Source organism: Bison bison, unplaced genomic scaffold, assembly GCF_000754665.1.
Source record: "Bison bison bison isolate TAMUID 2011002044 unplaced genomic scaffold, Bison_UMD1.0 scf7180017864475, whole genome shotgun sequence".
Lineage (NCBI taxonomy): Eukaryota > Metazoa > Chordata > Mammalia > Artiodactyla > Bovidae > Bison > Bison bison.
This window is the reverse complement of record NW_011495036.1, coordinates 3,948,368-3,962,098: the sequence shown is the minus strand read 5'-3', so window position 1 is coordinate 3,962,098 and position 13,731 is coordinate 3,948,368. Positions and strand designations below refer to the sequence as shown.

The 13,731-nt window shown below is 48.1% G+C and overlaps 1 protein-coding gene across 2 annotated transcripts in view; it reads right to left on the bottom strand.

Moving 5' to 3' along the window:
• UBE2F (ubiquitin-conjugating enzyme E2F (putative)) overlaps window positions 1-13,731 on the bottom strand; it is a 41,363-nt gene that overhangs the window by 6,738 nt on the left and 20,894 nt on the right. For both annotated transcript variants that reach the window (XM_010862057.1, XM_010862056.1), the window contains 3 exons: window positions 9,240-9,307; window positions 1,905-1,975; window positions 4-59 (listed from right to left, as the gene is read on the bottom strand). In XM_010862057.1, coding sequence (XP_010860359.1) covers window positions 4-59; window positions 1,905-1,975; window positions 9,240-9,307 — 195 coding nt within the window. The remainder of the gene's footprint in view (window positions 1-3; window positions 60-1,904; window positions 1,976-9,239; window positions 9,308-13,731) is intronic.

Sequence of the window (13,731 nt, the reverse complement as noted above, 5' to 3'; positions counted from 1 at the left end):
CCTTCAGCGTCCTTGTGGGGGCCCAGCCGGTGCCGTCGATCGAGTGTTCTCTCAGTAAGCTGAAACAGACGGAAAAGCGGAGTGGTGAGTGAGGAGCGGCCAACAGGCCCACCAGCCGCAGGTGCGCAGCTGGGCGCAGCGGCACCGAGCGGCTCCTGTCTGCCGGGCCCTTCTTTTCTCTGTGGTTTGCAGTCTTCTTATGGCTGAAGGACCAGGCAAAGGTGTACAGATCCACACGCCCTCCAGTGGACAGGAGCCTGTGCACACAGGCACGCGTATACGCACACGCACACGCACACACACGCTCTGCTGTCTGCCAGCCTGAGAAGTGGCGAGCAGCCTCCCCTTGCTTCCACGTGCTCGTCTCCCATTGCCATGGAGACCAAGCAGCCCCAGACGTGTTCTGCCCACAGTGTGCCTCCTCCTGTGAATCCCCTACTTGGAGCCAAAGCTCATTTTTCCAGTGGAGGGGGGGGGCCCCATCTTTTTCCTATCAATTGAAAGGACTGTTTACATACAAGGGGTGCAATCCTGCTGATACTTTCTCTTTCAAATTGTGTGTTTTTAATTTTAACGTGGCTAAATCTATTAACTATGGTTTCTAGGTTTTGCAGCAGGCGACCATCTGTTAAATTCCTATTATATTTTGTTAATAATCTGATTTCTCAGAAGATGGCAGAAGTGACCAGAGAAACACCCTCTCTGGACCCACTCTGACTGGAGGAGGGGAGACAAGACACTTAGGATCCGAAACTGAAGATCACAGATTTCTAAAGTTTCAACACTTAAAGGGCAGATAGTTAAAAGGGAAGATGCCTTTTTAAAAAAATACACTCTTATAAAATGTATTTTTCACTATCAAAAGCCAAAGTGGATGTGAAAGTGGGTATCCTCATGCCTGCAGGGAGGGCGGTTAGTTTGCACATGGCCTTTCATAGGTGCTGGCATTCTCTGCAGGGAGAAGAGGGTGGGAGGACAGGACCCAGAGGCAGGGCCTGAGGATGAGATCACAGCAAGGGAGCACACAGCACGCTGGAGACATGCCCCACATGGAGCAGCCGGGCTCCCCGGGTCATACGGCCACCAGGGTTGGGCGAGGACGCCAGCACCAGAGCCCTGCAAGCTGACCTCACTGCCCTGCCAGAGAACGTGCGGGACACAAGACAAGACACAGCCCACAGGCTAAACTGACTTGAAAACCACCTCCACCCCCACCCTACACAACCTCTCTGGTTCTCTACATTAGTGACCAGCAAGCTCTAGAAGCAGGAAATGGCTGGTTCCCAGCCATCTGCCCCTGGAAGGGCAGGGCCCCGGGCACCACGGATAAAAGGCTCCAGGCATACGCTCCTGCACACATCGTTTTGGTAAAGAGGATGCTGAGGGAACTGCCTGGCAGTCCAGTGGTTAGGACTCCACACTTTCACTGCCAGGGCCTGGGACTGATCCTGGCCAGGGAACTAAGATCCCATAAGCCACGTGCATGCAGCCAAAAACAGTAGAAAAGAAAAACCACAAGAAAGGACACTTAAATGTAAGTGGGCGGTCTTCTGAAGCCTGCCATCCGCATTATCCTCCCACTGTGAATTCCATTAATCATAGTTTCCCCTTTTATCTAAAATCAGCCACGTGGCAGGAGTGTGCCTCATTAAAATAAGAGGGGATGGGGTAAAGGTCCTTAGAGGGGCCGTCCTAGGTGGATTGCAGAGGCCAGGCTGGGATGGGGGAGCCGAGAGACCGCTCCAAGGCCTCCCAACTCCAGGCCCAGCCTCAGAGTGTCCTCTCAGGGGAAGTAACGGGTGGGAAGCCCAGCCTCAGAGTGTCCTCTCGGGGGAGGTGACCCCTGGGAAGCCCAGCTTCAGGCAGCACTCAGAGCACAGGAGATGGAAGCGGACAGAACTCACCTGAGACATATCTCACCAGTCTCGGTGATGTTGGGGTGCCAGATCCTGGTCAAGCATTTCACTTTGGGAGGCTGCAACACAGAAGGAAGAGATCACAGGCGCTCCAGAGCCTTCTGTGTCCCCCATCCAGCGCCGTTTTACCGCGCACTCCCGGATCGTCAGGCAGCGGCCCCAGACCCTATAGCAGTGTCTGCACACTGTATGCAGTGCTGGTCTCGCTGGGGGCAGCTGCTGTCCCTGCACAGGACCCCTCCGCACCCTGGGGCTGACAGCAGATGGTGCTGGCCACCAGGCTCCTGCCCCCTGCCCCTCCCTGGGCTCCGGCTATGGGGGAGCAGCCGCAGAGGCCTGGGGAAGGAGCTCTGTACCCCCAGACCCTGCTGTGAACCAGGAGCCCCTAGACTCCTTCGCACTGCGTGGCTGAGCGGCTGAAGCGCTGCTCCCCACAGCAGCGCTGGCACCCTCTGTGGGTGTTTCTGAAGACACTACTGTCATTTTCCATGTCTAGATGCAAGTCCTTGTCCACTAATACTTAGGGAGAGAGAACGAAAAGGATCACGTGGGAATAAGACACATCAACATCACTTAGCATGGAGCGTGTTTGGGTAACGTTCTTTTAATCTCACTCTATTTTAAAACCGATCACACTCATCTAAAAAAAAAGGCAAAAACAAAAAGGAAAGACTAATATGTGTGTAGACAGAGATATAGCACTCTACCTGGAATAATTTCTATTACTATCTGATGCGTATTCTGGAGCCTCTTTTCGAGGCCATGCACACAGGTGTCTGTGGTGCACAGTCGTTTTTCTTTCTAGAAGTAGGGAGACGTGCTGTACATTTTCCACATTTATTCTCGTCTCCGATGCCTTTGGCCGTCCATGCATCCCATGGCACAAACACTAGCATTTAGCAAGCCCAGAAGCTTAGGTTCTTCCCACTTCTACTACAAAACCGCTAAATCAATGCTATCTTCACTCACACTGGAATGAAATACTTCACTGGGATAAGACCAGGAACTGGGCGGGGGGTTCTGGCCAGAGCGCTACTGCGGAGTCAGTGCCAAGCGCCCTCGCCTCCAGGGAGGTCGCACGCCCACCCCTGACTCCAGTGGGTAGCCCCTTCCCCAGGCCCAGTCCACTGCAAGGTCACCTTGGTTTGAGGAGCATGACAGTCGTCTCTCAGAATCTCACCAGACAGGTCATCTCACAGATACAAAATCTTTGTAATTTTTATCTCTGAGACCAAATCTAGAGAATATGTCACCATCCAAATCTTCTGTATTTTTTCTAGTACTCTAATATTGTCACCTTTTGAATCCGTATAAAACAAACATTTTTAAACACTTTTTTTCATACCATCATTAAATTTTCTTCCTGATTTCAAAGCCACATGACGTCAACAGATTCCCCTGAATGATTAGTCCAACCAAGTAGAGGTGGGTATGTGAGGATTACAAAATTTAGGATCAGTGGGAGCTGAAATCAATCTGAATATTCTCTAACTTGCTCTTCTGCAGGTAAATAGGAATGCATTTGACAGAACAAATACTAGCAGAGCCTGCACTCTCAGCAAGGCCTTCAGGCTCAAGAGGAAGGTCAGCCCTGCTGGCACTGCGCATGTGGTAAATCTACTGAACACAGTACCTGCAGGGCAGACTGCATCACTGACTCAGTGTCTGAGGGACTGAAGGCCTCCTCCCTGCTCTGAAGCCCCGACGCACTGCCACCTGCCTGGTGTCCCTGCAGCTCCAAGTGTGGGGCCACACCTACCCTCACCCCTCACCCCTCCCACAGCTGGAGGCTGTCGATGGCCCTCTCTACAGCAGTGCCCCAGAGAGACAGCAGACCTCTGCACCACAACTGGGGACCTGATTCTGACACACACTTTTCACACTTTTTCACTTTTCAATAGTCTGTTAACTACTCTCACAGACCCCTACCACCTCCAAAACCAGACTAACAAGATGCACTCAGCTCCAGCTCCTACCTCAGGGGCTGGCATCACTAGCCATCCTGTCACACAGCTCAGGGTGTGTACATGACAAAGGCCAACTGCAAATCAATGGGGACACGGGCGCTTCAAGGGTTAACTATTCAGAAAAGTACAGTCAGATGCTCGCTGAGAGCTTCACATAACATAAACAACACAGACCTCTAAGAGCACTAGAACAAACAGATGAGCTACCTCGGGGTCCGAAGGCCTGTTACAAGCATTCCACAACATGAAAAATTCAAGAAGGAAAAGTAGATTTGGCTACACCTTAAAACAAAAAGCCACAAGCTTTTACAGAACAACAACAAAAAGACAAATGAAAACACGAAAATGTTTATGACACAGCTAAGTAAACTAAGAAAAAAGTTTCATATAATATCTATATAGGAATGCTTACAATAAGAAAAACAAACACAACAGAAAAAAAGGGGGGGGGCTAAGCATATAATAATAGCCCATAAAAGACATAACAGTTAATAAGTAGGAAAAAAAATTAGCATCCTATTTAAGAAACGAAAATGCAAATAGCATTTAGATATTATTTATTTCTTTCCAAAAGAGCAAAAAGAAAAAAAATAATGAAAACATCCCATGTTGGTCAAGGTTTAGGAAAAACAATTTTCACACACTGATGGTGGAGATGCCAAATGGAAATTCTCTGGAAGGTAACTGAATCATATTGATTAAAAAGCCTTAAAATCAGCATCAACAACTCAATACCTGTAATCGCACTTCTAAGACTTTATCCAAAGGCGGCAGCAGCAGGATGCGTGTGCTGCTGTCCAGGACCTGCGTCACAGCACTGCTTATTCCAGGGGCCAGCAAACTACAACCCATGGACCAAATAAGCCCGAGCTTGATTTCAAGTGGTTTATGACCTAAGTACAGCCTTTATATTTTTAAAGGGTGTTTTTTTAAAAAAAAAAAAAAAAGAATATATGACAGAGACCATATATAGTCCACAAGCCCTAAAATATTTACTGTTTGGCCCTTTACGAAAGTTTGGCTCATATTATCAAACACTGGTCACCCAGTGATCAACCATAAAAGGTTAGTTTAAAACCATGATACATCACACAATTAAGTGCTCCTACTAAGGATGATATAATTATATACTAACTGACAAGAGAACATACATTCTTATGATCTGATGATGTATTATGCTGCTGCTGCTGTGACTCTAGGACTCCATGGACTGTAGCCCACCAGGGTCCTCTGTCCATGGGATTTCCCAGGCAACAATACTGGAGTGGGTTGCCATCACCTTCTCCAGGGGATCTTCACTACCCAAGGAGCGAACGTGCATCTCCTGCATTGGCAAGTGGACGCTTTACGGCCGAGCCACCAGGGAAGCCCGTATTGTACTATACTGTAATATTAAAAACCCCAAGCCACCAAGCTGTGTGTAGCATGATGGCACTTGTATGTATGGTTAGATATCGTGCATAACATCCATCAGAAAGTTAGTGATGATCATCTCTGATGCTGGAGAGAGACAACAGATGACTAATATTCTATTTGTGCACAGTGATTTTTTTCTCAATTTTCCATGGAGTATAATAAATTACCCTAAAAAGAAGAGGGGCCTGTGGGCATTCAGGTGGTACCTCCTGCTCTCCTTCTGGAAATGTGGCAGGACCGCCCTTCCTGACCCCTTTAGGACTGCTCGCGATCATGTTGCTTGATGTGGTTTTATCACATAACCTCACTTCCAGGAAGAGAGAAAAGCCACATTCCTGTCTCCTGCTTCAGCACGCGGATTCCTCCCACAGCTCAGGTGACACGCCAGGGGAGCGCGTGAGGGCCCAGCGTGTGAGACCGCAGCCAAGCTGCTATCTGCTCCCAGGCCTCCTCCTGCTCTGCGCGTCCCCACACTCTGGGGCATCACCATCACCGCATCACCACCCTGGCTTGTCACCGTTTCTGGGTCCAGAGGCTGAGCTTCTTCAAGGCCGCCTGACTTCTCACCTCCAGCCCACAAGGCCTGACCCAGAACCCAGAACATTTTAGGAGCTCATTAAATGTCACTCCACTTTCAGCCAACTTCTAGGGCTGAGAGAAACTGTGAAGCAGCTGGAGATTGTGACATAAAGTTCAGGGATCAAAGGACAAAGAACCAAAGGAAATATCTGCATTTTAGCTGCTGGGGCAGAGGGCTTAAGGGGGCTGGGCGGGGGGTGAGGGGATATCAAATAGGTGTTTTCTTTTTAAAAAAGTTTATTCTAAAATAATGATTTATTGATGCTTAACTGATTAAAAAAGCTTCATTCACAATCTTAAAAACTGACCTTGACTGCAGGAACCATAAGCGTAAGGGGTTTTAAAGAAAAAAAGCCCTTATAAAGTACAGAAATCCTATAAACTGTGATGTAAAAGCAAATGAGTTCTGAGAAAGCTCCACAAAGCCCTTTCAGGCTGACTTGCTGAAAACCGGCTGTCTCTCCTCACTCCAGTGAAACGTGAATTCCTCAAAGTCTGGAATGTCTGCTCTCAGAATCGCTACTCCACATGCCTGGAACCTCTGTATTTTCAAATGCTGGTTTATTTTCCACACCACAAATTTTTTGGGGGCAGAGAACGTACCAACCACTAAACAAATGTGAGCCACATGCTTGGTGTGGCCACCTATGCACAGCAGTGGAAATACTGTGAGATCAAGGCACCCCCAGACTCCTCCTTTGGGGAGCAGACAGTCCAGTGAAGAGAGACAGTGAGGAGAACTAGACAAAGATGGACTACTAACAAGGGGACAGCACCACCTCTGTACCTACGAAGCACACCACCTCACGTCTCCAGGGACTGGGCCGCCCTCTTCACCCTGCTGTGAGCTCACGGCTCTGGCTGGCCCCTGCCTACAGAGGCAGACAAAGCACGCAGAGGCCCTCCCGGCAGCAGGGTGGGGTCTGGATACACCCGGACGGCCTGGCCTCTCAGTACCTTCTGGCTGGAGAACACGGGTTTTGTTCCCAATGAAAGAGGACTAACCCTGTCACTTAGAAATTTTCCAAAGGAGGCAGAAACTAAAATAGAAAAATGTGAGATAAGCCACCAGTACTAGAGGGAATGTGTCTTTGAGGCTCAATGGTTTTCTATCTGCTACTTATTTCATTTCTGACTTCATTTCTTAAAGAAGTCACAGGGACAGGGGAGTATGACCAACACTTCTGACTACAAAGCGGCCACCAGGTGTGCTGGGAAGGGCACACGTTAGGAAGGCGGGCAGCTCTTGACAAGAATCGGCTTTGGCAATGGAGACACTGAGACCAGCAAGGCCCCCTAGGTAAGTTCTTACCTTTCCTTTCTGAGCCTTAACTTCCTGATGGGTAAACACAGGAATACTGAGGTCACCCAAACGACTGGAGTGTGACCTAAGCAAAATGAGTGGAAGTGCCTGACACGTGGAAGCCCGAAACACGCCTCTGTTCCTCCCTTCCTGTCCTGACTCTCTGCTCTCTCCTTACACTGGGAAGAAGACACTCTCCCACCAAATGATGTCTGACGCACACCTACAGCAGTTCTTAGCTTCGAGGCTTGTTTGGGAAGTTCACCAGCTTATGATAAACCCTATGATCTATCCTCCTCCCCTGAAATTCCCTGCTTTTCTGAACGTGGTATCGCAAACCTACGACCTTTACCTCTCTTCACAGAGAGGGCGCATGTCCAGGAAGCCAGAGCCTGGAGTTTTAAGTACTGCATGTCTGGTTGTTTCCAGAAACCATCAAAATAGCCCCACATTCGAAACATGTGCCTGTAAACCAAGTTCTCACACTGCTCCTGCCTGAGGAGGTGCAGGTTCCCCTGTCAGTGACCAGGGCAACAGGAAGTCTCAGTGGGCAGCTGGATGGGTGGGTCAACAAAGGCCTGGAAGGCGTATCTTCCTATCTTTGTGTAACATTTAAATTTCCTTTTTCTTTTCTTAGATTGCCAACTCTTCCACATCCTCCAAGAGGGCTTTGAACACAGTAGCCCAGAAGAGACCAACTTCCATACAGAAAAGTTTTGGCTTTAAATAGACAAGTGTTAGAGCCACTGAACTAGACAGCCAGGGTCGGGGCTCGGGGGTGGGGAGGAAGCACAGGAGGAGGGGGACAACCCCACTTGTTAGAGAGGAGGGAGCTGTCACTGAGGGGAGCAAGGGCCCGAGCGGTGCCAACTCCCTCAGCCTCAGACTCACAGGAGACTGAATTTTACCATCAGATTTTTCTTTCCTGCTCAACAGGCCTAGAGAATGTGAAGAAACATGGCGGGAAGTAGACACATCAATATGCAAAATATATAAATCGGTAGAGCTGGCCCCGTGCCAGCCCGGGGGCGCAGAGCCTGGGCGGGTGCACCATGCCCTCTCCTTGCCCCTGCTCGGGGGCGTGGGGTTGTTCGGAGCCCTCACAGATTTCTCACTGCTGTAGTGAAAACACCCCCCAAAACCTCACATCTGGGTTTTCTCACTTCACTATTTCCTGATTCCAAGTCTTCCTCAAGTTGACCTGGTCAACCTGCCCTGTACAAAGGCTGCCGGCTCTCATTTCCACAGCTGTCAGTACAGCAGGAGACACGTCTCGTCACCCAGAACCCCTGCCTCAGCTGTGCTTGAGCCGACCCAATTCTAGCTCTCCTCAGACCCTTAACTGGCCCTGACCACTTTCCAAACATGACCTTCTCTCTTCCTTCTCTGAGTTCTCCAGTTTCCTATTGTTGACTGATGATCATTGTCTGCTACTTACTACTTTCAGCACTTTATGATTGCTTTTCTACCCTTTCTCTCACTTTCCTACGTGGTCAGCACATCCTAAAAACAAAGGCAAAACGTAACCGCACCGGGCACAGCTACTCCTGGAGGGTCCTTGAAGGATCCGACATGTTTACAGGGGTGTAAACAAACACTCATAGTTTAAAACCATGGGTTTTTTCCTTCTCCAAAAATCTAAAACATGTTTTATACGCTTCTCAAATTTTGGTGTTATACAATAAACAAACATACAGTTTTAAATAAAATGTTCTTTCCCCCAGTGTCAGAATTTAACAAGATTTGCATGAAATACGCGGGCAGATCCCTGTAAACGTGTGGTCTCAGGACAGTAATTCCAGCCTCAGTAGAGCTGCACCCGGCACAGACTGCCCGGCACACAGTACCTGCGAATGTGCACTGAGAATGAACCTCTCTACTAAAACTCTAAATACTGCTGGTGAGGGGCATTAACCGCACAAGTGCCGGCCATTCCATGCTCAGTCCCAGGACCGGGTGGGCCGCATGTGGACACGATGCTGGGGAGGGGACCACCAGGCCCCATGATAGCCAGCCGCCACGCGAAGGGGGAACATGACTCAAGCGCAGGCTACTCACCACCATGTTGTATGCGTCAGGAACTTCAGTTTCAAACTGAAATTTTCCACCCTGGTAGTAACCCTCATCTATCAAAAAACACAAAACAGAACAAAGAAATCCTTTAAATTAAAAAAAAAAGTAAACAAAAGGCAAGCACTATGTTAGGATATGGCATATACAGAGTTTAAATTAATAGTTTAAAATTAATAGTTTAAAAAGAGGACCGTCAGGCTCCTTTGTTACTGCAAGCTCGCCCCTGAGCTGATGGTACTGGCGGGCCCGCTCTCCTCCTGGTGGGCAGCGCCCTCGGGAAAGGGGAGGCATCTTCTGGGAGCCTGGTTCCCCTCCTCCTCCGCCCCTGAAGCAGCCTAGCCCTAACCGCAGTGCTCGGGGCCCCCCTCAAGCCTCCGGCACATCTCATGACAGGCTGCTGTCCTGCCTCAGCTCTTGGTCGTCTGTCTGCTGCTCATCTCCCCGTGAGAAGTCAGTTCCAAGGGGCAGGCAGGCGGATGGCCCTGTCACCTCCCACCTCCCTTTCACGACCTTTCTCCCGCTCAAAAGAGAAGGCACACTGCTCATCCAGCCTCTCCCTGGGGTATGCTGTACCAGGGGTGATGCATGCCCACAGCGGAGCACCCTGAATCCAGGCCCAGTGTGGGCTTGTGCTTTTCTCCATCTCACACCCACTTCTGTTCGGGGCACAGCACAGCACTACAGATAAGATGTCACGGTTCACGTTGGAATGTCTTGAATTAAGACACACTGTGGAGCCTGATGGCAGGGATGGTTAAATTTCATTTAGTTACTTCAATCTTAAGACTGCTATAAAGGAAAAAGCATCACCCCTGTGAGGAGCAGCAGGCAAAGAGGGCGCCAAGGAGCACAGAGAGGCACCCTCCTCCACATGGTGATCAGCTCCACACCGCACCTCTCCACTAGGAACTGAACTTGGAAGTGGGATGGCTGTCAGATGCAAACCTTCAAGTTTATAAAAAGTTAAGGCCTCACCCGAGACAGAGTGGTTTGACAGAACTGGTTCTGTCTATTGATGCAGATATTTCTTATAAATTGAATGAGCTAAATCTGCATTCACGAGCTTTCGTAAGGCCCACGTGTTTAATATTGTAAGGGCATGATAATACTGTAAGGGTATGATAAAATTAGTATCAATTTTCTCAGTGCTACCTAGTACTTCATGTACAATGAGAGGCTGTCAAGGGAAGAAGGACAGGTATGATGAGCGGTCAGCGAGCTGGTGTCAGGAAACTGGTTTGGGGCAGCCTCGGAAAACGTGACACAAAGGGACCCGAGTGACCAGGTCTGTAAAGCCATTTACAACCAGCTGGTTTTCAGCTCTTTGCCATCAACACAACACAAGGAGCCTAACCTCAGCTGACGACTTATCAAACCCCTTATATGATTTTTGGCTCCTGACTCTGAAGCCCAGTGACACAGCGACAGTGACAACAAACGCCTCCCACGCCTGCCTACTTATTCACACCAAGTTTCCAGCGGCTACACCCAGAAAGACAAAAGGAAGGAAGAAAACTGACACTGAGTGAACCCTTCTTTCTAGCATTAAGTGATTCTGTTCACAAACACCTAACTGAATCAGAGGAAAATGCTAACAGTAACCTCGACATTCTCAGATATGTTTCAGATAAACTGCTATTTGGTTTAATAACCATCAAAGCTTGCAACATATTGTTTAAAGTCATTATTTATCCTACAACATTTGAGGAGTGCCTACTATGTGTCAGGTACTGTTCTAGACAAGGGTTGACACACCAGTAAGAGACCTTCCTAGCCTCGTGAAGCTTATATTCCAGAGGAAGGGAGACAAAGTAAATAAGTAAATCATACAATAGAAAGTGAAAAAGAGCTAAGGGGCTAGGAGGTGGGAGGAACTGCAGTTCTAATAGGACCTGAAAGTGAAGGCTTAAAGGAGGGGGAAGGAAAGCAGGGGGAGACCCTGAGAGGGCCTGATGCATCCCAGGGACTTGGCAGAGCCAGAAGGCGAGGCAGGAGGAGGAGCTGAGGCGGGAGGGGCAGCAGGCCCGCTGCAGACCACGGTTAAGCACACAGGCTTTCATTCAGAGCGAGGCTGCAGGGGGGCTTGGGCAGAGGAGGGGCAGCAGCACAGAACAGTCCAGGTGAGACTGTGCTAGTGAAGACCAGGTGAGAGCCGCTGAAGCAGAGGTCCCGTGAGAGTGACACCACCAGGATCTGTGGACAGAGGAGGGTGGGCGGGCAAGGGAGGAGCCAAAGTGCCGGATCTCTGAGTGTGACGGAGAAGGGCAGAGCTACCACCTCAGAGACAGACAGCCTGAGGAGGGCACAGCTGTGAGATTTAACATCGGATGTGAGATCCATCTGAGATTGCATGTCCACAACCAAGTGGAGACATTGATGGGAGTGCTGGGGAGAAGTTGGGGCTACAGGAGCATGGTTGGGAGCTGTGCACGGAAGCATCCAGACTTCATGAGCTGGAGAGGTCCTCAGGGACCCGACTATGGTGGGCCAAGGACAGGACGAAGCCCTGAGGGGCCTTCTGCTTAGAGGGGTCAGAAGGCAGGACAAGAAGGGCAGTAGTGGCAATGGAGGAAAACCAGGATCGAGGAGCTGGACAGACAAAACAGTCAGTCACGAGGCCAGGCTCAACACCCGAGGGCCTTAACGTTATAGAGCTTCTTAAATAACCGAATTTAATAGTTACGAAAGAGGATGACAGGATGAAAAAATTCTTATAGGCAGAAAAATGTTTACTTCGGGATAAAATTCTGTGTGTGTGTGCTTAGTCACTCAGTACTATCGGACTCTCTGTGACCCCACTGACTGCAACTCGCCAGGCTCCTCTGTCCGTGGGATTCTCCAGGCCAGAATACTGGAGTGGGTCGCCATTTCCTTCTCCAGGGGATCTTCCTACCCCAGGGATTGAACCCAGGTCTCCTGCGCTGCAGGCAGTTTCTTTACCATCTGAGCTACCAGGGAAGCCCAAAATTCTGTGAGACAAGAGAAATAAAACTATAGTGCATGGAGAAAAAGTAGCAATGAACATCTCCCAACGATTAAAGTAGAGCTTGTTCATTTGTTTTTTAAATGCATGATGGTAGGTATATCCATGGTATTTAGACTCCACTGGAAATATTTTAAAGAGTAACACAAGACTTTCCCCCCTCTTTAAATGTCAATATTTACAGCACACTGGAATCACATGCTATGCAAATTTTAAACTCGAAGGAAAAACACAATCCCTGCCAAGATGAGCCTGCAGATAGGAGGTCGGCAATCTCTCTGTGAAGGGCCAGGCGCTGCGAACTTTGGGTAGAAACAGAGAAGATCCACAGTGAAGCACACAGAGAAAAGTAAACAGAACCGTGTTGCCCACAGTTCATACGCAGAGGGTATATATAGGCAAGATATTACCATTCATATACATAATTGGAGTCCCATAAACTGCTTATGGATAAAATAAAGAAATGTTGGTCAGTTATTTCTAAATTTGATGAAAACTGTTAAGTCACAGATCCAAAAAGATCAATAAACCCCAAGTGAGATAAACAGGGAAAAAAATCCCATCAAAGCACACCATAATAAAACTGTCAAAAACTGCGACAAAGAGACAATGCACACCACAGAAAGTGAAACAAAGAATCACACTAACTTCTCACAAGAGGAGAAAGAGCAAGTCAGAAGGCAGAGGAACGGCATCCTTACAATGCTGGCACTGTCAACTTAAGAAGTCAACATTCAGCAAAGCTGGCGGAATTCATCATCAGCAAATCTGCATTACCAAAAAAAAAAAATCAAGGGGGTTCTTCAGGCAGAAGGAAAATAACAGATGGGAACTCAGAACTACAAAAGGAATGAAAGCTGTAAGTGGTAAATATGTCAATAAATATATAAAGAAAATATAATTATCTAAAACAAAGGTAATTACATTTGTTATAACCCAGAATTCACTGTTAAGTAAACGTGATTATTAAATAAAGGTCTGAATGGGGAAGTGGAAATTCACTATTAACCTGGCTAAACTTCCACCTTAAAAAACAGAAAAAGAAGAGCAAATTAAACTGTACAAAGGACATATGAGCAGAAAACTAAAAAATATTAGAAGAGAATCAATGAAACCAAACACTGGTTCCTTGAAGAGACCAATGAAATTGATAACCTCCAGCTAGCTGGATCAAGAAAACAGAAATTTTCAACGCCAGGAATTAAGGAAGGTATATCAATACACTCTATAGAACGTAAAGGGGTCAGAAGATATTAAGAGCAAACTTACATCAATAAATTCAAAATGCAGATGATATGAACAAATTCTTTGAAGGATACAAATCACCAAAGCTCACCCCAAAATAAGAAATCCAAGTAATTCATACCTATTATCAGATCAGATCAGATCAGTCACTCAGTCGTGTCCGACTCTGCGACCCCATGAATCGCAGCACGCCAGGCCTCCCTGTCCATCACCAACTCCCAGAGTTCACTGAGACTCACGTCCATCGAG